Raw genomic sequence first — 27,676 nt, 5'->3', positions numbered from 1 at the left:
AATCGCTTCGCAATTCTTATACATATACACTAGTTGATTTTTGTGACGTCAATTCTGGTTTGGAGTTCGAAAAAGAAGAGGCTATAATGTCTTAACGTCAGAAAAACGTTCGAAAATAAACGATCATAACTCAAAAGAACTTTCGTTTTCTCTTTCGAATCCAATTAAAACCCGTGCTGACCTCAGCGAATATACCATGGAACTGGAACAAATCTCGAGACCCCTATTTAACTTCGGTCGTTCTCTTTAATTGAAAAGACAAACCTTGGCCATGATGACTGATACTTTGGTATTCAGAATAAAATAGTGCGTTTTCAAACATCCCTGAAAAACAATCAGAAAAATTTAAATAAATTATTAAGTACTAATAATAAAAGCACTAAGCAATGATTTTTAACCCAGTTAAATAGTTATTTTTCTACCTCCATGATTACGATTTAACTGAGCTCCTAAAGTGGACGGGAGATATAGGAAGAAATCTGAAATATGAAGCTTGGTAGAATATTATTGTGTGATTGAAACATCTTAGTAGCGTATTGGTAGACCAATATTTTGTAAACAGTCAAATTGATATCTTAAGAAGCTTTCATTAGCTAGTCTTGAAATTGAGAAAGGATTGGTCCTGACTACCGCTGAGATTTACTCAGGAACAAAAAAAAGTCTTTGGAACTGCATCAAAAGTCTGTTAAAGATAAGTGTACACTTTTTCTAGTTTTCATGTGGAAACGATGTAAATTAGACTAGTTCTTTTGTAAGCGGTTTCCACATGGCAAACTAATTGGAATTTTGACACTTATCCTAGACAGGCCTTTATTACAACTATAATCATTTTATCTACTTTCACTATGAAAAAAGTGAATAAAAATTTATCAAAATACCCAGTGCGATAACTCCACCAATCCAAAATTGGACGCGTAACAAGTCTTTCCAATTACAACAAGTGGAAATGAACCAACCAATGGCGTAAGCCAAATAAATCAAAGACATTACTCCGTAAAACTAAAAAGAAAAAAGCCACAGTTAATACAGCAGTAAAAGATAAAATCATGAAGATTTTTACTAGGGTTTTTATTTGTGTATAAAAATTCTTTTTACTTTCTTTACACAAATTCAAGACTTTTTTATGGTTTTTCGGTCATCGGACGCTGCCCAACTAGAAATCAATTGTATTGACGTGAATATAAGCTTACCGGAAGAAGCGGGTAAATCATTGCTGATAAATATGATCCCTTGTGCACAGAATCAATTCGCCCTAAAAATATAAATGGTTAGAAATCATATTATTTTAAGGCTTGAGAAGTCTGATAAAAAGTGCTAAAAATATGAGGGGGGTAAAGAAGTTTCGATTTCTTTCATGATGTCCTACATGAACTGGATTTAGACGAGTTAAATTTTTCAGCTGTTTTTTTCAATCTTTTCAAGCCATCTGAAGCAATATTTAACTGTAGTAGTGGAATAATTGACTAATTGTATGTTTTCAACAGCTTGAACTTTTATTGAACTTTTATTCAACTAGCCAGATGATGGGAGAAGAATCTCTCGAAACGTAGCCAAACATAAATCTCGTGATCCAAGCCACGACATTCCAATATTTATTCAATTTAGTTAAGGTTTTATGTCGACCAATAAAATTGGGGTTTGCAAAATACTGTTTAAATTACCTTTAATTGTCACTTCATCTGTAGATTCGAATGTAAGGGCAACGATAAATAGACCAGTCATATTTGTACGCAATTCATTCCTCTGAAAATAAAGAAGTGCAATAGTTATCAAAATTTAACAGATTCCTGTAATAAGTATTTAATAGCTACTTGACAATGAGGTTTAAAAAAGCGTCTCGGAAGGGACTGGCAAGATGGTTGATTTTCGAATATTTTAGACCCTGTGGTACCCTGGTCGAATGGACCCTTTTAAGCATTTCTCACCTGTTTTTATTCTAAATAGCCCCCCGGGGGGGGGGTACTGATCCTTAGCGATCGTACTAGGGTTGCGAGCTGACGGGGGGGGGGTGCCGCCCGACATTCGAACTTTGGACCCTTACCGGGACTAAAAAAGAGAAAACCAAGGAAAATTTTGTGAATTTTATGATCCTTAGCGGGACTAATTTGACCAATTTTGACCAAATTTCGATCTTTCAGGGGGTAAAAAGTTGAAATTTTCCTATTTACCTACCCTTAGTGGGACTGAAATTTGATTTTCTGATTTTGGAAGTCTAAAAAAGGTACCCTTAAGGGCGGCACATACCATACCCTCCATTTGCCTAAGTACCCCCCCCCCCAGAAATAGCCTTTGCAAAAAGTATACTTCAAGTGCATTGCAAAAAAAATTCATTATAAGAGAAAAGGGAGAATCAAAATTCAATATGATAATTAGCTTACAGGATGACTGAAATGCAGAACTTAAGGAATAATCTGAGATCTCAATTCACTTTTTCGGACTCTGTGTAAAAGTTGCCTTCTAGAAAAAAAAAATGTTTTCAAAAGCAAACTTACGCCAACTTGATGTGCAAGCGGATCTTTCTTATATGAATCCTTTGTTGTTTCTTTTGATTCAGATGATGCAGTTTTTACAACCGGGACTGGGACTGCAGCTGCAGCAGGTTCATTTTTTACAGGTTTATTAGTTTTGACCATCTTTGCTGTTGGAATGGCTTTGGCCATTTTTACTGTTGGAAGAGGTTTCGATGTTGTTTTCAATGCTGGTTTCTTTTGAGACTTCTTCTTAGGTTTGCCTCCAGGTGTGCCTGCTGGATTGCCTGCTGCTTTCACTGGTGCATCGCTTCCTGGCTTCTCTGTTAATATTTTGTCTTGTAACTTCTTTGCTGCTAATTCTAATGTTTTTTTCAATATATTTTTACCTTCTTCAACTGCGGCAGGCTGAATTCAATACAAAAAATATATATATAGTGGTGATAAATTGAAACAAACAGTTTTTAGAACTCCTAGAGATTTAATTTCTTCATTAGCTATTTCTAGTAAAGATTTGGCAAATAGCATACCGCAGTGATTCTAAAAATAGACATCAAAATTACTGTTTGTCCGAGTTTTAATCCCATCATCCTTTGCATTATTTGCTTTTGCAAGTCAATTACACTTTTATTGATAATACAAAAGTAATAACTTGCACGCATTACAAATCAATATGAAAAGGATTGTGAGATTGAATTTTGGTCAAATGTTAAAAGTAATAATTATGACTTTTGCATAGCAGTGTGCTATTGGAAGAGTTAACAATTTTTGTACTCATTTTTCATTGAAAAAAAACTTTAATAGATGAAAAAGTTAATATTTAAAGTTAATTAAGTTAATTACTTAAAAACTTACCGGTTGCGGTTTGGCGGTGCCTTCAGCTCTTCGCTTTCGAATAGCATGTTCTATATCTCTTCTGATTTTTTTCTGAAAGCGAGAGAAAAACAACATACATATCGTATTGGAAAAATGATAGGCACCTCAGAATTTATCAATCTTAATTCATTTTAGAACCAGGGTGGTAAAAAGACGGAGGAGGAATAGCCTTCAAGGACACTCAGGAAAAAATAGTCAATCAAGCCAAAGCTCAGTACTTGCAAATCAAAACTTTGCATTTGCAGCCTAACTGAAGTGGGAAATATTTATTTGAGCAATGTGAATATTTCTTTTCAAAAAGAATATTTTATTGGGTAAAAACTTACGTCAAGGGAAGATAGAGCATGGTCATGACATGGGATATTGTTGTAATCTTTTTCCAGCTGAAAAAGAATAAAAAATGAATAAATTTTATACATCAACCTGATCACCCAAAGGGTGATTTGAATATTTCATTAGATATCAGCCTTTTAAAATTAACCTTTACCACGCCGAGGCCGTAAATTTACGTTTTAAGCTATAGCCGAGGCCGTAAATATACGTTTTTCGTGCGGTTTTAAGAAAAGCCGCCCTAGCGCCTTAAAGACGCCTTTAAATCCCGGGAATTACTGAGGTTAAGCATACCAGGATAATCACGACGACGGACGAAAAATGTAATAGGGTAGTGAAAATACGAAATTTGATTGGTTGAAACTCACTAGCCTGTTAAATTTTCGTTCGTCGTCGTGATTTTGCCGATTTACTTAACCTCACTAATGTCTTATATGACGGAGAGAAAATGTAAACAAACTATTTTCAATAGTTTGAAACCACCTACTTTCGATTTTAACTGTCAAAACAAACTGGAAAATTAGGCAAAATATTCTTTGGGAAATTATGAGCTCATTGACTGCTCTAACTAACTTTTAATGTTTATTTAGTGGAAAATGGTTTGTTTTATTGGTTGGAAATGTTATGTATTGCTTGTTTGTAGTTTAGTCAGTGTTTGAGGTAAGTTTCTGCCTCTTTATTCTTTAGTATGACGGTACATTAAGGGTGAGGACTGGAGGCTTGTCGGCCGTCATTGACCGTCACCGAAACCCAAGTTAAGGCTTCTGATAAGGCTGCAAAGAGTTTCAAAGTGTATATACTATGTTATTTCTATTGCTTTCATGCTGGTTGATGATAGGAAAGTCATTTTTAGCTGTTTTTAGTGATATTTCCCATAAAAATTACCTCAAGGGGCCTCTGCCTTACGTGCCTCTGATTTACGTGGAAATTTTCTCGAAAACCAAGGTTTTCTAAAAATGAATTCTGCCTTTTCTAGTAAAGGTATGATTGTGATTTTTTGGCTAGCAGTTGTAGTTATAATGGTGGAAACAATGAGCCAGGAAATTATGGTATCGCAAATGTTCTCCCCACTTTTTTTTTAACCGGAACTTAAAATTTTGAAAAATATGACAAATTGCGTTTTGAATTTTTTTCAACTCTAAGGCAGAAGACTACTGTGTCACCATTGATGGAGGAAAATCCTTTATTTTAACATTTTTGGAAAGCAGGATAGTTGGGCTTTCCAGAATGGGCTTATTTTTTTGAATCGGTTTAGTAGATCAAAAGTTGTGACGGAAAGCGTAAAACTGTAATTTTTCCCAAAACGACAAGGCGTGCACGGGGTGAAGTTCCCAGAGAGAAGGCGTGGTAAAGGTTAAATGCTCTCCACTGGTTAAGTTTAAAAAAATTCAAGACAGTCAAGTCTGGAATCAAATACTTATTTGTTTAAATAGTTATTGTCGACCGCCGGAGACGGTTTCTTTCATAGTGGTACTCTAATCTCGTTTTGCCTTGGCTCATTACTTTGTTTACAATTTACTTTCGGTTTTTTAACTAGATTACCCAGGTGTTTCTCTTTTTTTCCCTGAATGTCTTTTATTCGGAATTGAATAATCGAGACATTAAAAATGACTATATTGTAATCTGTTTTCAATGAATAATCTATAATGTACTGGAGATGACATGTAGGCGTTAATAATGTACGCGCGCTCTCTCGCGAGCGTGATGCGTGATGGAAGGCGGTCGTTTCAGTGTGGTTTACATCCACACTGTGACCTAGTTTATTAACTCAGTAAAACGAGAAAAAAAATTATTGAAAGAACATGAAAACTCACTTCTCTTCCTTTCTTTTGAATAATAAAGACACAAATAAATAAATGTGACATTGACTTTATACTTACCAATGGGGTTTTGTCTCTGGGAAGATGACAGAAGTGATGATAAAGGTTAATCTTGACAGAAAAATGTTTCTTCTCTCCTGCTGGACTGCAATGCATGGTGTATGTGATAAGAGAATCTTCATACATCGTTTTTGTTAAGTTGACCGACTACAAAAAGATGAATAGAGATTTCATTATGACAAAACTTTCCATATTTGAGCTGAGCATACCCTCAAAATTTGCAACAGTATTGTAGTAACAGTATGGAACTGATAGCATATTGAGGCTGTTTTGAGAGGGGGCTGTGAATAAAACATAATAAAATATTTTTTAGCCAAAAGACTGATGTTTTGCGAGAAAAACTAACACCAAAATAGGTAATTCATAAGATTCTTTAAGAATTAATAAAAAAATGATTGGTGTCATCAAAAAGATGATAATTATTCTGATCAAAAATGTTGCTACAAGAACTGATGTACTTTTCAACACACATAGAAATGTCGCCATTCCAAGTTTCTAATTCTGTCCGTTGTTACCAACATTTTGATGCCAATCACAATCTATCTGACCGAACCAAATATTTTCAAAGCATTTTTCTATCAAATACCCCCTAACACTGGCGGATTTAAGACCAATAGAGCAAGTACGTACGTCGGAAACATGTTCATTTTTAAAGGAGCATGCTTATTTATAATTGTAGCAATTTTCCAAATTCTTAATTATTGTCCATTTATGAAATTTGAAATTTTTGGTATTTCTGAACCTTTGGGTCTCTCATTAAAATCAAAAAGGCTTAAAACTTCATATTGGAGCTCTGATAAAAAGCAACTATCTTTAAATTTAAAAAGACCATCAAGTTATTATTATATTTTTTATGATAAAAATGCCTAAGTTTTAAGGATGCCAAAATCCAAATATGAAATAAATTGAAAATACACCGTTGTACATTGAGTTGATGACAGATCAAAATAAAGCCTTCTAGTTCTACACCTAGACTTTGAATCAAGGCTCCCAGGACTTAAGGCCCTTTTGAATATGGTAGAGTAGTTGTTACATAATTCTTCCAGTTAGTCACACTAGCGCACCACCGAAACGTGTATCAAAAATTAATGCTGCAAAAGCGCTTTTATCATTTTCTTGACTTGTAAGCAAAGAATGCCTCTCAAAACTTCAAGGAAGGATTTATCAAAAATTAACCAGGAGCGTTTTAATGAAATTCGCCCTTGAAAAATTTATTTAGAGATTTCCTAAATATTGATGAAAAATGTTTCATGATAGGTCTCCAAACTGAGCAGAAAGTGTATCCACATAAGGCTTCGAGGCCCAAAAATTTAAGAACATTCTAAGAACATTCTAAGGCTTTGGGGACTTAAAAACATGCATTTTCTTAAGAAATTACATCAAAATGCTGAAAAAATGCTGAAAATAAGAACATTTTAAGAACATTTTTAGGCTTCAAATCCAAAAAACTAAGAACAACCGAAGGCTTCGAAAATTTTTGACGTTTTTATAAAAAAAAAACGTGTATACACAACAAGTTTCTAACTTTCCTACATCAAGTGTTATTGTCTTGTGGTAAAAAAGATCTTTAATTTATAAATTATGCATGGGAAATTCCCCATTTTTCTTCATTCTTTGACCACAAAAATGCCCATAACTTCCAATCTTCAAAAGTTGGAGAATTCTTTGAGTATATTTATATTTAGTTTAGTTTAAAGAGCTCTATCACAAGTAGCCTCGAGATTCATGCTATGATTTCTTTATTCATATTCTGATCTGTTCTGATGGCGAAATGAATAACATGGTCATGGCTGATAATTTGAAAGTTAATAATAACAAAAATTAATACATTGAAATTTCCCACCAACAAAACTGTTGATAAGAATCTTCCAATCAAAACACATTGTGTCAGTGGTTACACTCATCTTTGGAGAACCTATATATTGTATTGTTAAACCTTTTTCTTCTGCAAGTGAGTCCAGGGAAAATAAAAGCTATTTTGTTTTTGAATTAGAAAATGGACTCACAGCTCTAACAAGTCAAATATACATCAGATTTATACACAAAGACGGGTTCTCCTGTCTATATCATCAGCTAACTTGCATCACTTGAGGGAAACATGCTTAGACTCTAATTTACAGACCAACTTACTAAAGCAGTAGTTCTTCTCTTCAAAGTGATGACATGGAGACATAATGACAACAAAAATCAGCCAACATTTCTGAGACAAAGACCATGACGTACGAATTTCCAATTTTTTTCTTTGTTTCCTTCAAAAAGGCCTTTGCTGATTGGAGAATTAGAGAGCAAGAGATAAAAGAGGTAGGACTAGCCTAGTTTCTAATCTTGCAGGCAAGTTTCCAGGCCTTTTCTGCTACCGTCAACTGCTCTAACTTGGAACTATCTGACAAAACATGGGACGACCATTCTGCCACCATTTCACCGAACCTCCAAAGTCATTTAATTAACATACCACGATTCATAGATAGCAAATAATGTGAGTACGCTTCTCTCACCAGGTAGGCTTTCACACCGCAAAAGGAACAAATCTTTGCGGCGAGAAACGTGTAAATGCGATCGAGCGCATTCGCACAAGCGTCCAAACACAGATATAAAAAAAGTTTGTTCTTCTGCGGAAAATTGTGAGATCTGTTATCGACACTCAGTAACTTTGACATGCCAATCAATCACACACACTGGAAAAAGAGTCTCTAGAGAAAAACAACACAAAAAATGGCGTCAAGATGTGAGCAGTGTGAGTGTGATTAAGTTGTTAATTACTTCTTCAAGTTATGTACTTTTAAAATGCTTTAAAAATACATTTAGTTGTGATTATGAGATAGTGAAAGTTTGATTGATAAACTTTGAAGTATCAAAACCAACTTGTTGTCAAAGAGATTTACCGTCAACTGCTCTAACTTGGGACTATCTGACAAAACATGGGACGGCAATTTGGCCACCATTTCACCGAACCTCCAAAGTCATTTGATTTGAGTTAATGAACGGCGTATTAAAAAATACACAATTTCTCTTTCGCACTGTGGTTTTTAAATCAAAAAATGAAAAAATTCCGTAGTGGAACACACGTGAATGTCTGGAACGAAGAAGACCAAATTAGTGGCAAAACGATGAAGCGTTTGACGTCACTCACGCGGCAAGTTATACACTCGCTATTTGTTAATCCCATTGGGCGATAGGCGGTAGGCAGCGGGCGTTCTCAAATTCTCCAATCAGCTTCCAGTCATTTTGAATGAAAACAAAAACAGTGTTCCCAGCACTTAAGAGAAATATTTTTCCCTGACTTTTTCCAAAAAAAAGACCTTTTTCCATGACTTTTAGATTGACCAAGGTGCCTTTTTCCCTGACCTTTCGCTCCAACAGTATTTTGAAAAACACCATATTGAGAAGGCCGTGATACACTGGTCAATATTAAATCAATATTCAAAACTGTTACTATATATGGATATAAATCTAAAATTGATCGCTTCCTTACACTTATCAATAATCTAAATTATATTCAATCATAGAATATTATAATTTGGGCCATTACACTTGCTCAAAATTATAGGTAATATTGCAAACAATAGGAACACTTGCCCTTTGTTCAAGAAGAGAAATTTTTTCTCTCTCTCTTGGAGAAAAATTGAATGGAAAGTGTTTGTTTACACAAGCGAAATCAATAGTTTTTCCTTTCTTTCTATTGTTGAATATTGACTGGAAGGGGAATTAAATTGAAAAATTTCAATTTAAATCAACTCTCGCTCAATAATCGAACAATAGAGCACTTTCATAAATTTGAACATCATTTAAATTCAACTTTTTTACCTTACATTCAGCAATATTAGCTCAATAAAATTTTTGATCTATTTATAGTAACAGTTTTCGAATATTGATTTAATATTGACCAGTGTATCACGGCCTTAACACAATTTCAATACATATATTTTTTTAAAAGCGAGTCTACTAAAACCCCACTAAAACCAGGATACAAAAGGGGTACCGTCGTATGTAAAGATGAACGTGCTATCATTTGAATGAAAACTTTCCTCTTTCTAAAAAGATTTTCTTCAATATGCACTATTGCTGATAATCCTTTCTTCATTCCAAGATAATAAACATTACTTTTGTCAATTTACATTCATTTTAAGAAAATAGCTCCTAATTTAGTCACTCATTTTATTCACAACTCATTATAAATATTATTAGACACGTGCAATTTATATCATCATGTAGCAAATTTCAAAACTAGGATGAATGGGAAAACATTTTAGGTTTGCTAGATTCAAAAACTTTATCTTATAGGCTCTACCTATACACAGGCCGAAAAAACTATATCCTGCAATATCAAAACTAAAATCATATCATACAGCTGTATGAGCTAAAAATATAATCCAACAGTTGAATTTCTAACTTAAAAAGTGAATAATAACGTTTAAGTTCGCTCAAAAAATATTCTGAGATCTACTTAAGTTTTTGGCGTTTTGCTTCTATTTGTGTATGTAAGTCATCAAGGTCCTCATTGAGTTGATTCTGTCTTCTTTTTAAAGCATTAGCCTTAGTAATCAAAGAGACCATTTCGTTTGGGCGTTTTTCTGCCTCACTGACTAGATTTACGAAATCACTGTCGAGTGACTGGCAAGTCTTTTTGATTTTAGATTCCTTTGCAATAAGCTCATCAATCTCTCTTTGAAGAAGTTCTCTTTTTTCTTTCAAGGCATCCTTTGCTTCGCTGTCAGCCTTTTCCTGTAAACTTGCTTTGTTACGTGTATGGACTGATTTGCAAGACAACACTAGTTTAGATGGTGGAGAATAGTTGGAAATGTCGATCTTGTTAGAAAGCAAATAATCTTTAACTATCTTCTTTGCAACAATCGATTCCTGTGAAATGTTAATTCTCATTGATGCTTTACCTACTCTTAAATTCGTCATCTTCCAAACACTTCTCATTGAATACTGTTATTTTCTTTTTCTTATTACTCATTTTTCTACCACTAAAACGAAATAAAAGAAACTAATGAAGAGATAAGTAAAACGAAACTGTCAGAACTGTGTACTAAATAAATATCACAGAGCTTACAATACACCAATACTTACTGGCTGATAAAATACCTGCAAAAATGAAAGATGAAAAGGATAATATCATTTCAATTATCATTTGTAATTTGGAGTTGACTGATTTTGGAATTCCCTGACTTTCCCTGACTATTCCAAAAAAAGTTCCCTGACTTTTCCTGACTTTCACTACTTTTTCTAAATTTTCCCTGACTTTTCCAGGTTTTCCCTGACTTTTTCCAAAAAAGCTACTTTTTCCAGTTTTTCCAGGTTTTCCCTGACCCCTGGGAACCCTGAAAAAAGTAAAAAAGGGCGCGCTATAAGTGAAAGTTATTGTGACATATGTTACACTCTCAGTTTTTAGGGTTTTATATGAGACCTTTTAGATGCTAATTTGAAGAAAGAATTCAAACCTTTTAGGTTTAGTTTTGAGACCTTAGCCGGTCTAATTTTTACTTAGATGTCAGTATATCATGAAAGATCTGAATTGAAACTCTTGTGTGGCCGATTGAGACCTTGCAAGGTTTCCATTCAAGCAAGGTCTTGTTCTAACCAAAAAGGTCTCCTTTGTATTTTCGAAATAAGACCTTCATGGTCTGTTCTTGGAAACGGTCTTATTCAACACTTCTAAAGGTCTCAATCACGCGTTTGAAACAAGACCTTCTTTAGGTCTGCCTGATACAAGCCTTTTCAATAGACACGATAGTGAACATCCGATAGACAAGATAAAAGGGCTTTTATGGAGACCTCTAAAGGTCTCAATTTCGCGCGCTGTAAAAGGTCGCCAAAAAGGTCTCCTTCAAGACTTCTAAAGGCTCACTGGTTTGAAACAAGACCTTTTTAGGTCTGCCATTTACAAGCCTTTTCAATAGACACGATAGTGAGCATCCAATAGACACGATAAAAAGGGCTTTTATGAAGACCTCTAAAGTAAAGGTCTCGATTTCGCGCGCTTTAAAAAATCTAGAGCAGTGTAACGACTTCTTTCGAATTTTCGAATGTTTCGAACGTCGTTCGAAATTCGAAAAGTTCAAAATTGGATCAAAGTGCAAAAATAAAATCAAAACAATTTTGGAGCCAAAAGGGTGAAGACGGTCTGAAGAGCAAAAAGAAAAAAAGGTAAGTAACACAATCTTCACGTAATAAAATTTCTTAAAATCCTTTTTTTGTCAACTGGAGCTATATATCTTTTGATCGGATGAATCCTTTTTTCTTCCACAAACATGGAGCTTTATTGTTGCAAATACACCCATGGAAAGTTTTGGCGAGGCTCGATCGAATTTTGTGCTTGTATTTATTGATCCTACTAGCTAGGCTTTTACGAAATTTTATTTTATTTTTTGTGCAATATTCGTTTTAAATCTTTTATTATATTATTTTTTTCAGCTTCGACATTAACGAGAATCTAACCCAACATCATGTGAGCCCATGTCACTGTCGCTGTAAATCCCACCATCACATTTTCTAAACGTTTGTTTAAAGTATGGCCAGAACAAAATCGACTCTCTGCTGAGGTAAGAATTGAATATACTGTATCTTTGCCCAATTTGTTTTTTTTTTCTGGAAAACTTTGAAGAGCTGGATCAAAAGTAAAGAATTTTTCAAATTTTCTAAATGACATTCCCATTCCGATGAAGTAATAGGCCTAAAAACCAGTTTTGCGATCTTCATCTCACTTCTCTTGAATTTTTTAGCACACAACTATCCAGCTTTCATGTTAGCACGCAACTATCCAGTTCATTAAAGTTTTGTGTCACCGTCACCAACAAACGTCTATTCAATTTTCAACTCTTGGACACGGACGTTTGTTTGACAATCTGGTTTACAGTCGTACTTACATAAACAGCTAGACTTTGTCGTGAATCATCATCATTGTCATGAACAAACTGGACACGTACAATACATCTCTTGTACGTTTCGATATCAAAGAACTATTATATACATAATATAATGGATATTTGTTAGAAAAATATCTAGAAATCCTATTGGGTATAATATATCTTTTAGATTGAAATTCTTGCGTATTTTTATTCTATTCTTCTCTTAATTATTGTTAGGTTTTGTTTCGGCAATTTAGGCCTTTTGAAAATTACAGACCTTCAAAAACGAGTAGTAAACATAGTTTCTTTTAGGCACTAATATGGTCTAATTTTGAACAAGACCCCAAACGTTCTGCGATAATGGACTTTTTTCGAAAGGTCTCGTTTAAAATAAGACCTTTTAGGTATGATAGAATCAGAACCCTTGAAGTATCTTTCGGGATCTAGAATAGTCTCTATTGGGCGCGCTAAAGGTCTGATTTAGAACAAGACCCTAAACGTTCTGCGATAACGGACTTTTTTCGAAAGGTCTCGTTTAAAATAAGACCTTTTAGGTATGATAGAATCAGAACCCTTGAAGTCTCTTTCGGGATCTAGAATAGTCTCTATTGGGCGCGATAAAGGTCTTATTAAAATCAAGACCTTAAGGTCTGATTTAGAACAAGACCCAAAACGTTCTGCGATAACGGATCGTTACCTGATACACCCAAAAGGTCTTAATAAAGACCTTTAAAACTGAGAGTGTATGACAGAAAGTACCGGGTGCGCCACAAAAAAGTTTCTCTCTTCAAAACTAATTTTCTAGAAATCTAAAGATTTTAAAAGAACCATTCCTACTTTACAGGAAAGAAGAAGGATAAACTTAAATTTTGATGGGTCATTTATTAAATTCGATTCATTAGATCAAAAGTTATGCTCAATTGAATAAAAAAGTTACTTTCTGAAATTGTTAAAAAACGTTAAAAATCGACCTATCAAATTAAACAGAAGCATAATTACATGATACATCATTATCCTTCGTTTTAGTCATTAAAAACGATAATTAGCTGTCTTAATGACCTTTTGTTATGTAAAGGAAAGTTGAATTTCAATAAAAGGCAGACAATTCGTCGAAAAAGGCAAAAAAATCTGGTAAAATTCATGAAAATACATACAATATTGGTTTCGAGGTAGATCCAGCCTTACATAGACTTTATCCAATCTAAAACCGAAAATCGGAGGAAAATTTCGCTAAAAGTAAATTAAAGTGATTTTGATGAAGATTTTAAACCCTTTTGGCCTTTCAGTTTCGAAATTTTATGTGTTTAATCACTGGAAAATGCTTTTAATCGTGTAAAGGTTATTGCGATTACCAATTTTGATATAAAAATTTGATAGGTCGATTTTCAACGTTTTCGAGCACTTTCAGAAAGTAACTTTTTTATTCAATTGAGCATAACTTTTGATCTAATGAATCGAATCTAATAAATGACCCATTAAAATTTAAGTTTATCTTTCTTCTTTCCAGTAAAATAGGAATGATTCTTTTAAAATCTTTAGATTTCTAGAAAATTAGTTTTAAAGAGAGAAACTTTTTTGTGGCGCACCCGGTATGATTGATAAACTTGGTGGAGCTATCAAAACAAATTTGTTGTCAATGAGATTTAACAGTAAGTGAAAATACAGGCCAGATATCAACAGTCCCATGTTTCGACCAATCGTCCCAAGTTAGAGCAGTTGACGGTACTGTTTACCATCACAACAATAATTCAATTAAAAAACTCAATAAAAAATTTGTTTTGATAACTCCATTTATCATTTTCAAGTTTATCAATCATACTTTCTGTCATAACATGTCACGATAACTCACGTGTGCTCCACTGCGGAATAACTTTCATATTTTGATTTAAAAGCCTTATCGGTGTGAAAGAGAAATTGTGTATTTTTTAATACGCCGTTCATCGACTCAAATCGAATGACTTTGGAGGTTCGGTGAAATGGTGGCCGAATTACCGTCCCATGCTTTGTCAGATAGTCCCAAGTTAGAGCAGTTGACGGTAAAGTGAAAACACAGTCCAGAAATCAACTGTCCCAAGATTTGGCCAATCGTCCCAAGTTAGAGCACCTAATGGTACCAGATAACGGTGGCAGAAACTCAATCTGTGCTTGAATTTTGAAACTGAATCCTAATTTTTGTACATGAACCATGAGAGTCATGACAAAAATTTCATGTTCTATCAGTCTAAACTTAAACTCCTATATCAGGATTAGAAACTAGGCTAGTCTTACCTCTTTTATCTTTTCCTTTACAACAATACAATGCTGACAAGTTGACACAACACATGTGTACATATGTACATTGACAAGTAATCCCTGAGAATAGTTTTTATAGAAATCTGCAACAAAAACGAAAGTCTCTTCTACTAATTGTGCAGCTGTTTATCAAATTTCCACCAATGAGATTGCCGCATTTTAAATGGCCCTTCCTTTTTGCACCTGTGGCCTCTCAGTGCCTTGCACGACGGGCGGCTGTAAAATCCCACCCTTCATATATTTGTTTCAATCCGTGATCCGTGGCTTAGGTTTTTTCTCATCTTCAATTTACTGAATAAAGCAGAATTTAATGCCAGAGTTAGATTGTAAACAAAGTGCCGTAAAAAATCATTGAATAAAAGAAGCCCTTCCTTTTTGCAACCGTGGCCTCTCAGTGCCTTGCACGACGGGCGGCTGTAAAATCCCACCATTCATATATTTGTTTCAATCCGTGATTCGTGGCTTAGGTATTTTCTCATCTACAATTTACTGAATAAAGCAGAATTTGATACCAGAATTAGATTGTCAACAAAGTGCCGTAAAAAATCATTGAATAAAAGAAGAACTTAAAATCTTAAATATTTTCACTTTGAAGTAAGTAAGTAAGTAAGTGTTTATTTACCCATTTAACTCTACAAATAAAATACAACTGATGATATGCACATAAAATATAAGGAAGGAGACCGCCTTATAGTCAAGCTAATCAAAAAGATGCGGCCACCTAAGTACAATTTGCATTTATAACACTGTAAATTATTCAAAAATGTTAAATTTTTAAGAAATTTGTTAATTAAAAAAAGAATTAAAAGAAAGTTTGCTCAGTATCTCCCAAGACAGTGAGTAAGGGAGAGAGATTTAACAAAACTGAAATCAGATGAGCTCAGAGTAATATTTGGGTAAGATCGCTGAATGCTATTCCAATGGGTTATACAAATCTTGGAGAAAAATTTGTTCCAAATGTAATGGTGTTGTAGGAGGGAATAAAAAGTAGTTTTAAATGTGCTCATCTGGTACTTGTTGGTGTTTTCGTCTTCTGCATCAAGTTGGACAAAGTTAAAAAATTCCAGAAGGTCAAAGGGTAATTTATTATTTAGAAATCTGTGGACAAAAGATATATTAAGGCACTTGACAAGGCCAAAAATCTTGAGAATTTTAAGGTCAGAAAAGATTGGAGAAGATGGGCATCGAGAGTTGTTAAAAGTAATAAGACGTAAAGCTTTCTTTTGAAGGACAAATATAGACTTGGAGGTGGAATTGTCAGTGAGACCCCAGAGTTGGCAACCATATTGAAGATGAGACTGAAAAAGAGCATATAGATGTTAACTAAGGTTTTTGTTGACTTGTGCCTAAGCTTAGATATAATACCATTTGCTCTGGCAAGTTTAGCTGATAAAAATGTGGTGTGGGCTTTCCAGTTCAGATGCGAGTCAATTAAAACACCAAGATATTTTATATTTGAACTTTGAAAAATTTTCTTACCTCCGATTTTAAGAAAAGGAACAAAAGGAAGAATTTTTTGACAGGGTTTGAAAATTAAAAATTCAGTTTTCCCAGCGTTAAGGGGTATCTTATTGGCTTTAAGCCAAGTTTGGAGGGATCTTAGGTCACGATTGACTCGGTTAGAGTGTGATAAATTGCGTGGGTTGCGTGCCTTCGTGGGTCGGAAAAAAATTTGTGGGTCCATGAAAAAAATTCGTGGGTTCTGAAAAAAACTTTGTGGGTCCATGAAAAAACTTTGTGGGTCCATGAAAAAATTTGTGGGTTCTCAAAAAAAATTTGTGGGTCCATGAAAAAAATTTGTGGGTTCAAAAAAAAATTCGTGCGTTCACAAAAAAAATTTGTGGGTCCATGAAAAAAATTTGTGGGTCCATGAAAAAAATTTGTGGGTTCAACACAAAAAAATTTGTGGGTCTATGAAAAAAATTTGTGGGTCCAGAAAAAAAATCGTGGCTCTTGAAAAAAATTTGTGGGTTTTAGTAAATAAAAATTTTATGTACTGTATTGCATTTAAGCATTTTTTTTCACGTAAAATTTCAACATCAAGATCAAGAACAAAAAAGAATTATTTTGAAGAAAAGAAGAAAGACGGAAAAAATGATTTCTCATGTTTTTGTACTCAAAATATTTAGGTAGGTGAATTTTTTTTCGTTCACTTTTTTGACTTTAAGAAAATAATTTTACGGAAATGACATACACGACAAGACACGAGCCATTTATAAGGTGTCAAAATATTATTCTTATAAAAATAATACAATTTACGCTTTAAATTTAATACAATAGAACAGAAACTTGGGCTCTTTTCAAAAGATTTACTACGAAATCCTAGCTACAAAGAGAGAAATATTTTTTTTTCAAAGATAATGCAATTTTTACTATTAAACTTATTTCATGCAATTGAAAAAAAAAAGATTTCTTCCTATTCCTTTCACCAACTTAGGGCTCAAATTACGGATTTATTTTTTACGAATTTTTTCCCACAAATTTTTTTCAGGACCCACAAATTTTTTTCTGGAACCACAAATTTTTTTCATGGACCCACAAATTTTTTTCATGGACCCACAAATTTTTTTCATGGACCCACAAATTTTTTTGATGGACCCACAAATTTTTTTGATGGACGCACAAATTTTTTTTACGCAACCCACAAATTTTTTTATGCGACCCACGCAATTTATCACACTCACTCGGTTATAAAGGGAAAGAAGATCATCATTAAAATGTAAAATATGGGTATCATCTGCAAAATGGAAAGATTTTTGCCTCGCTAACCCAAATCTCGCAACCTCTTTACCTTAAAGGATCGAAATTAAAGTTTTTCAGCGTTCCGAAAAAAACGCAAAGCAAAAAATTTTTCATCTTCACAAGATCGATTCTCAACAACAAAATACATCTTTTGGTCTTTGGTTTGTTTCTGACGTTCTTCCTTCAAAGAATATCGATCACTTTCCTTTTCCCCTCGAGCGCGCGAGAAAAAAATGATTAGCTCGCATTCTCGCACGGGCGAATAAAGATGAGGCAGCAATCTTGCACTGAGGGTGCTACTTAGTTTCCGCCCTTTTTTGCGCCCACAATAGAATGATCCAAATACAGGGGTATTCCAAATGATAAACGATGTCGTTTTGTAAGTGTTTATTTTCTAAGAGATACAAAAAGTATATTGAATATTATTAACTTATTTATTTAAGTATTTTTAAGCCCAAATTTAAATATCTGGTTAAATAAAAAACAAATGATAGCAGTTCCGTTTTTCCTCAAACCCCCGGGAAAAGCTTTTTTGCCGGCTACTTCGAAACACGGGTCACAGGGCACGGGTCCGGGTCACAGGGCACGGGTTACGGGGCACGGGTCACAGGGTAACGGGGCAGCTCTGATTAAAGTAACTCAAACAGAAATTGTTTAACGCTAAAAATTATCGAAAAAATCAATTTGAAGGTGTTTTATCCACGTATGACTGTTACATAGCTTCAGCCAGGTTTTTAGCTCCCCCCAACAAGGTAAGGTCCCCCCAACAATTTAGCTCCCCCCAAAAAATTGCCTTGTGCTAGGTCCCCTAACACTTGGCGAAAAAAACAAAAACATTGTCCTTCCGCCCCCGTAGAGAGAAGTCAATAAAAAAAATATGCGAGTACAGCACTGATAAATGAATACTAAATTTTACTTTAACTTGCATTGATATTTATTATGTTTACAAATCTTTTACTTTTTATATTTGATTTAATAGTAAGATAAGAGATCTTTTAAAATCAGCTGAACAGCCCCCAGAGTCTCAGTCAGATCATCCAGGCTCCTCCCAACAATCTAGGTCCCCCCAAATATTTTGGTAATTTTAGCCCCCACGCTCTTTAAAGGCCAAAATATTTCTTAGCCCCCCCCCCCCAAAAAGTAAGGGGGGCTGAAGCTATGTGTTAAAAACGTCAAAATCTAACCACGTGCTTTTGAAGTTTGTGTCGTGTACAACGCAGACCAGAAAACACCGCAACATATTACATACATTATAACAAGCTTATATTATCAATAATACACTTTTAGTGCTATATGCATGTTATATGTTATACGTAAGTAATATACATATTACAATTCCCATCACCTGAAAACCAAGCTTTCTCAAGAAAAGGATAGTACGGCTATTGTTAAATCATATCTCATTATATCCCCTCCATCACCTTGAGTATGAATATAATTTTAATGGATAATAACGTAAAAATGATGGTAATTTATAAATGTGTCAATATTTTCTACCATTATAAATGTTTAATAAAAATGACGTAATTATACTCATATCTCTAAAACCACTATCTTGCAGCATTTAATCGTTTTAAAACATGTCAATCTATATCCAGTCACATGATTAGCATCCTATTGAGTATGAAAAAATAATTTGCTGTAAATTGTTTCAGAAGCCTTATATTTCATGATTTTAACAATATTTTTGTCATTCAATATGATTTTGTCAAAATTTGTGGGTGACATATTATTTAAAAATGTTCATGATATGATAATACTATTCGTATATAATTGTTTCAGACATACTATACTAGTAGTAGTACTATTATATGTGTTATGTAGTACGTGTTATGAATTATACGTCATGATATCGTTATATTTTTTCCGGTCTGTAATTTGTATGCCCTGTGACCTGTGACCCGTACCCCATGCCCCGTACCCCGTGACCCGTGTTTCGAACTAGCCGTTTTTTTTGCCGACTTAGCTATTTTAGAAATTTCGGAAAAGGACTCCCATAGGAATTCCGATACATAACCCGATTGGTTCATTTCGGAACGGCTTCAAGTCATAATGGCAGTTACATCAATATGCCTTCTTACATGTCTTTAAAAATATAAATAAAAGTAATCACGGAAAAGGACGCGAAAAAAAGACATAAGTGTGAGAACAGAGTAATCAAACTCGTTAGAAAAAGTACCATTAGAAGTCATAAAAAATCAACCTGACTAAATGCAATCGAAATTCCAGAGCACTTCGTAATTCCCCAAACAACATTACATTACTATGTCAAACTCCCATCACATAAATTTTACAATTACGTCAGAGTAGACTACGCTCGCCACCGAAGAGGTTTATTTGGAAAGGGTAATTATATTTTATTGTTCGCTTCTTTTTTAAAGATTCGCCGGGTTGGAAAAGTATGAATTTCTTTGTACATATTTTACCTACCCCAAATATTTAGGAGGCTGAGTTTTAAACGAATTGTCAAGTTGAAACGAACGATTAATGTACCAAGGTCTGTTTTATTTACCCCCTGGTGACTTAACTCGATGTTACAATCCAATTATTGAAAGTTTGTCTCAGCTTTTTTATAATGAGCGAGACATACCTTCTCTGATTGCGCAATTTTCATATTGACATTTTCGAGGCATTTTGATGTAACTGAATGGCAGATGATTTTAAAAGTTTCTGAGGAAATGTGTGGAATTTATCGATGTTGATGGCTTGTTGATTCTTTAAAGAAAAATGATAACAGGTATAGCTTTTTCTAATCCTGGAATATCGAGGTTCCAGCTACACTGAAAGTGATCGATATTCTTTGAAGGAAAAACGTCAGAAACAAACCCAAAGACCAAAAGATGTATATACTTTGTTGTTGAGAATTGATCCTGTGAAGATGAAAAAATTTTTTTACTTTGCGTTTTTTTTGAAACGCTGAAAAACTCTAATTTTGATCTTCCTTTAAGGTAAAGAGGTTGCGAGATTTGGGTTAGCGAGGTAAAAATTGCTAAAAAGCTGGTAAATCGTAATCCTCAAAAATCGTAGTTCCAGCCTCACTGCTTGAAGACGAACGGAAACGAGAAGAAGCGTATGTACGGAGGACGTGTTCGACAATCTGAAAATGGAACGTTCACACCAATCGTTTTCGCGGCTGCTAAACGGTGTAATGGGCGTGGAATGCATTCGTTTCTATCAACGATTATCCGAGTTGTTGGCCAACAAGCGAAAGGTTCCTCAGTCAATCTTGACAAACAAATTGAGAACACTGATTTGCTTTTCACTTTTACGTTCTACCGAAAGGTGTTTACGTGGATCACGGGGGAAAATATTCACCCAGAAAACATTTTATAGATTATGACTTTACTTTTTATTTTTCTGGTCTTTTCAGGTTTTTTAGTGTGTGTGTGGCCCACTTTTCGGGGTTTTTTTTTGTCATATATAACAAGTATAAATAGTACAGTAACGACAGTACAGTACGGGTAACGACCCAGGAAAATTTAATTGTATATATCTTCTTTTGTGTTTAGTTAAAATAATTATCATTGTTTATCAGTGCGTCTCAAACCGCAATATTTCGAGAGCACGGAAGCGCGTCAAAACACCAGCTTTTTTAGAGTTTTGTCTCGTTTACCCAAACGCTGCAATCCTGCGTAGGCTTTGGGCTCAAGACTAGAACCCCCAATACGAGACATTGGCCTGACCGAAAAAAAATCATCATCATCAATTTTGTTAATTGTCAGAGTCGTTTACTCACTGGAAATACGCAACTTTCTGAAGTTTCGTTTTTTTTCGGTTGTGCTTCATTTTAAAAATAACGAAGATGAAAAGTTACCATCAATCCCGCGAGTAAAAGAAAGTACTCCGACTAGTCTACGAAAAGTGCGCTCGCGCGGCGAATAGAATATCTCGCAAATTAATATATGCATAAAACTGACGAAATCCTTTTCTTTTTTATGCTTAGGTGACGTCACCATCGATCCTGACTCGACAATGGAGAACCAAATTTGGCAATGTATAATTATTAGGAGCGGCCGAGAAAGTTTGCGTGACGCAAAAATTGCGCGATAAACGAAGCCCTAGAAGAACGCCCACTGAAAATTGAAACCAGGAATTTATTGAATAATTCACTAATGAAGTATCAAACTTTTTGTTTTTTGTAATTATTATAAACTCATAATTTTTAAATACTATTTTTTGAATGTCAAAGGACAATTAAAGTGAATTTAAGCTGATTGGGTGGATATTGGGCGGACGGGCGTTTTGCACGTGCCGAGATTGGAAATTAAATGAGAGTAAAAGACAGGGGCGTCTTAGTATAGTATGTAATATTAATTCATTATTCTTTTATTTTTATTTTTCGCGAATGAAAAATGAATTTTTGATTTTTGAATTAAGGAAATATAGTATAATATATTGTATTTGATTGTCAATGCCAAAAGATACTTACGAATAATCTGCTGTGTTGCTTCGCTATTTACCCCCGGATTGTTTTAGTAGGTACTTCGGTCACGTAAATAAAAACACGTGTATGATATGTTGAAGCCGACTGTGGACTGACCGCAATTGCAATTACATAAATTATTGTGGAAGGGAACGCTTGAGACGAATGTTTGGGAAATCAAAAAGACAACTTTTGTGAGAATCTTGAGTTTTGTTTATATCCAGACCCCCGCGCTCGATAGGATCGATCATCGGAACGGCTCGATGGCGGATCGATATGTGATCGATGGATTACTTATCGATCCGGATAGGAGATCGATAGAGGATCGATACTCAAGATTTTTTTAAGCTTATGATTAGTTATCGATTCGTCATCGATCTATCATCGATCTTTTATCGATCTTATCGACTCTATCGAGTATATCGATTCGTCATCGATTGTTAATCGATTCGTCATCGATCGTTAATCGATTCGTCATCGATGCATAATCGATTTATAATCGATGACGAATCGATTAACAATCGATGACGAATCGATTAATGATCGATGACGAATCGATTAACGATCGATGACGAATCGATATACTCGATTGAAATACTAGCTCGATAATGGATCAACGAAGGATCGATACTCAAGACTTTTTAATGGCTGAATCTTCCATCGATCTCCTATCCGGATCGATAAGTAATCCATCGATCACATATCGATCCGTCATCGAGCCGTTCCGATGATCGATCCTATCGAGCGCGGGGGTCTGGTTATATGGCTGTTTGTGACACACTGTTTATGCTTAAAAAAATAACTTACAGTACTAAGGCTTTAAAAAGCCTGAAACTGTGGAATCTCAAAGCTATCCAAAAATAAATGAAAAAAAGGCAAAATAAATACCTCCATCCCCATGGCCAATGATTTCACTTCCCCGCCACCATTCTTTTCTTCTGATGACTTTTGGTTCAAAGTGATAGTGTACTCTTGGTAGCCATTTTCGAGGATTCCATGAGCAATATAAAGATTAGCGATGAGAAGAAGAAGGTATCTTTGATAATTCATGTTTAACATTAGACGACCATCGTTTGTACTTTCAAAAAATATTGCTGACTTTGACTTCCTTTTTCTTGACTGGACGACTGGACTTCGTAAAATTGACCGACGTGTTTACAAAAAAGTTTGACTAAAATGGAAAAGCACAAACAAGGCGCAAATAGAAAATTATTTTTCTTATCCGCTGTACGATTTTTTTGCTAATTTTTACCCGCGCGCATAATTATTTTGGCTTCGCGCGGCTTTTTTTACCTCGACCTCTCATAAATTTTTTGATGTGCCGCATCCCCATTCGGGTTCAACTACCCTTGGCCTTATAACTAAAAATATTACTGTTGGACTCACCAACCCAGAAAACGATTGAGTGACCCTGAATGGGACTAAAATTCCAAAATTTTCTCAAAGTTCCTCTTTTGCCCCAAATTTTCCAAATAAGAAACCCTACTACGAGGGACTGATTTTTCTATTTTAGTGTTTTTGCTACCCTACCTGGGACTTGTGTGGAGGTTAAAAGAGGTATGCTGACCCAGCCTTTTTTTATGAAAAAGTTACATTAATCCATTTAGCTCAAGTTGTCAGTGGAAAAACACCCTTGGTGTCGCCATATATAGTTATACTTATAGCATAAAAAAGCTGATAATGCGCGCAGGAGAACGAGGTTGGGGCCCGGGGGGGGGGGGGTACTTAGGCAAAATGGGCGCCGGGTATGTGCCATAAGGGTATAGGGTACCTTTTCTCATTCCTCAAAAGTCTCTCGGTCTCGCTCTCTCGAAGGGGTACAAATTCAAAAGTTAGTCTCTGAAAGGGTCCCAAAATCACGAAAATCTATAATTTCTCTCAAAGGGTCACGATTTCCAAAAATTTTGACCAAAATCTGGTGAAAATCAAACCAAAGTTTTGAAAAAATAGACCAAAATTTAGGAAAAGTCTCTCAAAGGGTCCCAAAATCACCAAAAATTTGTCTCTCCAAGGGTCGATTTTCGATTTTCGGCTCGGACTAGTTGGGGTCATCTGTGGTTTTATATGACCGTACACTATGAAGTTATGCTACCGACTGAATATACTATCTTTCAAATGTAATAGATACGTAATATAATAATACGCACCGTGTTAGCTATAATACAATAATACAAGAATATAAATATACGACACTCCCCACCACCGAATGAGTCTAAAAATACCGAAGAAATATAGTAACAAAACTACGTTTTTCATGTAAAATATATATACCGTAAAAACCGAAATATAAAGGACTGTATAATAAACTACTCAAAATTTTTAATTTCTTCTTTGGCGTTTTGTACGAATTTGACGCCTTGCAAGTCTATCTCTTGTTTCTCGTCTTTGGTACTTTCAATAATTACAAGTTTGTTTATGGGCCGACGCAAGGGCCCTAATTGTCTTTACAACTGCTGCACGAATTTGATTGTCTTTACCACTAATAGTTTCTTCGACACGACCCATTTTCCAAGTATTTCTAGAGCCTGTGTCTTCGATCAAACATACGTCACCTACTTTGATAGTGGTATCAATACCACGCTTGCTTTTAACATAGTCCCGTTCTCGCAAGCTGGTTATATATTCGACTTTCCATTGTTGCCAGAAGAAAGCCAAAATACGTTTCAAATTGTCACATGTTAATACGTCAGCGTTGTCGTTGCTGTCCGTATTTACGTTTGTTGTTTCGATCTTACGCCCGTAGATGAGATGGTTTGGCGTTAATGGTGGATCTCCAACTTCAGAATCGTAAACGTAAGTCAATGGTTTGTTGTTTAGAATGTTTTCGATTCTCTTCAATAACGTTAACAGTTCGTTATAAGTTAGTATCTCTTTACGTAGAGACTTCTTTAAGATGCGTTTCGTGGATTGGATCATCCTTTCAACATACCACCCTGCCAGGGGGCGGCCTCGATGTTGTACGACCAACGAATCATTCTCGATTTTGCGAATTCTTTCGTTGCATTTGACGTGAAGTTCGAGCCGTTATCACTTAGGACTTTGCTAGGAGCACCGTAACGATTAAAGAAGCGCTCAAGCATTTGAATAAAGGCTTCGGAGCCGTAATCTTCAGCAATGTCTAAATAAACAGCTCGTGTCGTGGAGCATGTGATCAACGCGATCCATGCTTTGTATGTAGATTCATCGGTACCAAACGTGTTTCGAATATGGACGGGACCAGCGTAGTCCACGCCAATATTTGTAAAAGCAAAGTTTTTATCAAGACGTTCTTTTGGAAGAATAGGGACATCAGGGTACCGACACTTTTGTCCTTCAAAGATTTTACAAAGTTGACATTTGTTAATAACAGTTCTTACGAGTGAACGTCCTTTTGGAATCCAGTACGATTGACGTAGGTGATTCAAAGTTTCTTTCGTCTTGTTGTGACCAACGCTAACGTGGCTGTCACGAACGACCAGTAGTGTGAACGGATGACGTCTTGGAAGTAGGATTGGATACTTTGTATCGAACGGAACAGGAGCGTTGCCAATACGACCATGACAACGAAGGATGCCGTTGGAATCTGTGAATACGTTGAGTGATTTCTTCGTTTGATCAAATTGTTTGTCATCAAAGTCTTCTTGTACGTCCTTGAGCAAAACAAGTTTTGCTTGGACCATATCATCAATTTGATTGTTATTATTAGTTTCAATAATTGTATTGGTTGACTGTTTTCTTCTTTCTTCTTTCACTTTGTTATTATTATCATTTCTGTGATATCGACCATTTCTATCTCCTTTGTCCCTTTGTTTAAAACAGATCGACACGTGATGTCTTCCTTTACAAGAAAAACAATTGAAATTGGCTTTGCAATTGTTCGCACTGTGGCCGGTCTTTAAACAAACAAAGCATCTTCTCTCAATTTGTAGAATTCTTTTTCTCTCATTTGCGTTTTTAATAAAAGAGCAATTTTGTTCTTTGTGTCCCGACCTATTACAAAATACACAATTTCTCGAAATGTTTTTGGACTCACTTCCTGTATAGAGTGAGGAAGCTGTTGATCTTTATCGTTCTCTTTTGACGTCATAGTTAATGATACCTTTCTCGTGCTTCTAATTCATTTTTGAATGACTTCAAAATATTTTCTAAATCAAATTCCTTTTCCCGTGAAAGAATAAGCTTCAGTTCATTAGGAACCTTGTTGATCAACAGTGGGACTAGCAATGGCCCCATACTCATCATGCTTCATGCTCAAAGATTCCAAGTTTCTTATTTCTGTTTCTACAGAATCGTAAAGTTTTCTCAATTCTTTCACCTCAGAAATGTCACAAACAGATTCAAGTTCGATAATTCTGTTCATGTGAACAGTTTTCAAAATTTGAGAATTTCCAACCTCTCTTTAAGAAGTTCAAGAGCTTTCTTGTATTGTCTCCAGATAGCGGAGGCCTTTTAAAAGACTTTCAGCCTCACCCGTTACAAATCCGATCAAATAATTCATCTTTTGAATCGGTGGAATACTATTGTTCTTGTCAATAGCTTCAGTGAAGGACTCGATAAATGATGGTATTCAGAGGGTTCACCAGAAAACTTTTTGATTTAAGGTCGGCAATTTGACTTTCACACCCGTGCTTTGAAGAAAATGAGGAGGGATTCGATTGAGAGATGGGAGGAGAGCTTTCACTTTGAGGTGCCACTGAATTTGCTATATGTCTAGCGATAAAACTGTTGATTGAGGTTAATTTAGTTTTAGTTTTTACCTCGTATCCATACTTTGCTCAATTGCTTTGGGTGTAGTCCTTCATCTTCCTCGCATTGATCAGCTAGATGTTGATCGATTTCCAAACTTTCTCTAACTTCACACTCAAAGTTTCATTTATTGTTTTAAATAATCCAAGTATTTTGGTCAACTTCTTCCAGTGACATGATCCTTTTTATTTCACCATTGAACAATTTGTCCATGTAGTTCATGAACCCTGCTCTCTGCCTTTTAACATTTTTATCTGCATCTGTAGACATCTTGATTTTTGATTTTTGTTTTGTTTCTTATTTATTTTATATCTTATTATTGAATTACTAATCTTCACTCACACCACCAGCGCGCACAAGTTAGGCGCGGAGAAAACGAGTCAAGAACTATACATACAGTCAATGAAATTCAATATTGATAATAATCCACAATCCAGGAACATCAAGTTCCAAATAAACAATTTAAATCAATAACAGGAACCAACAATCAAGTATCAAGTTCCAAATAAACAAATAATCAATCAAATTACTCAATTATATGAACTGTCCAAGTTCAAAACAACAATGTGTAATAAACCAACAATTTTGACCATATGAACATTCAAGTTCAAAATAAGTTCACCCATACATAAGTACCAAGCTTACAAAAATCAAAACATTGAACTTCACCCGAGTTCAAACAAGCTACCAAGCTTATAAAAATCAAAACATTGAATGAACTTCACCTGAGTTCAAACAATAAATTCTTCAGTGAAAACACGGTTTTCACAAAAACTAATTAAAGAAAAACAAATACATAAGTTCTCAAATTTCATGTATTTCTAACATCCGGTTCGATGTGGACCATGTGGTTTTATATGACCGTACACTATGAAGTTATGCTACCGACTGAATATACTATCTTTCAAATGTAATAGATACGTAATATAATAATACGCACCGTGTTAGCTATAATACAATAATACAAGAATATAAATATACGACATCATCGCATGATAGCTTTAATAAATACACGTTTTTTTTTTATAAGGAACACGTTTATAAGGAACTCGAGGCTGAAAATGGTTCAAAAAATAAGGAACTGTTAAG

The 27,676-nt window shown here is 34.9% G+C and overlaps 3 protein-coding genes and 1 long non-coding RNA gene across 4 annotated transcripts; 1 reads left to right on the top strand and 3 right to left on the bottom strand.

Moving 5' to 3' along the window:
• Positions 1-208: 208 nt before the first annotated feature.
• On the bottom strand, positions 209-23,022 carry LOC136805581 (uncharacterized). Its single transcript, XM_067062144.1, has 9 exons — positions 22,751-23,022; positions 5,555-5,701; positions 3,671-3,727; positions 3,324-3,395; positions 2,493-2,876; positions 1,662-1,743; positions 1,191-1,252; positions 879-999; positions 209-324 (listed from the first exon to the last, which is right to left on the bottom strand). The coding sequence occupies exons 1-9, from the start codon at positions 22,919-22,921 to the stop codon at positions 224-226; spliced, it is 1,197 nt and encodes a 398-aa protein (XP_066918245.1). The 5' UTR covers positions 22,922-23,022; the 3' UTR covers positions 209-223.
• Positions 11,608-12,321, top strand: LOC136805605 (uncharacterized). Its single transcript, XR_010846426.1, has 3 exons — positions 11,608-11,704; positions 11,972-12,099; positions 12,307-12,321. It is a non-coding gene; the product is annotated as an uncharacterized lncRNA (long non-coding RNA).
• Positions 23,023-24,256: 1,234 nt separating the features above from the next.
• LOC136805574 (uncharacterized) lies at positions 24,257-24,778 on the bottom strand. The gene has a single exon (XM_067062139.1). The coding sequence runs from the start codon at positions 24,776-24,778 to the stop codon at positions 24,257-24,259; it is 522 nt and encodes a 173-aa protein (XP_066918240.1).
• LOC136805604 (uncharacterized) lies at positions 24,775-25,928 on the bottom strand. The gene is made up of 2 exons (XM_067062171.1): positions 25,875-25,928; positions 24,775-25,734 (listed from the first exon to the last, which is right to left on the bottom strand). The coding sequence occupies exons 1-2, from the start codon at positions 25,926-25,928 to the stop codon at positions 24,775-24,777; spliced, it is 1,014 nt and encodes a 337-aa protein (XP_066918272.1).
• Between the last annotated feature and the right edge of the window lie 1,748 nt (positions 25,929-27,676).

Source organism: Clytia hemisphaerica, unplaced genomic scaffold (genome assembly GCF_902728285.1).
Source record: "Clytia hemisphaerica strain Z4C2 unplaced genomic scaffold, Clytia hemisphaerica genome assembly, whole genome shotgun sequence".
Lineage (NCBI taxonomy): Eukaryota > Metazoa > Cnidaria > Hydrozoa > Leptothecata > Clytiidae > Clytia > Clytia hemisphaerica.
The sequence above is the reverse complement of the archived record's forward strand: the minus strand, read 5'-3'. Positions and strand labels throughout refer to the sequence as shown.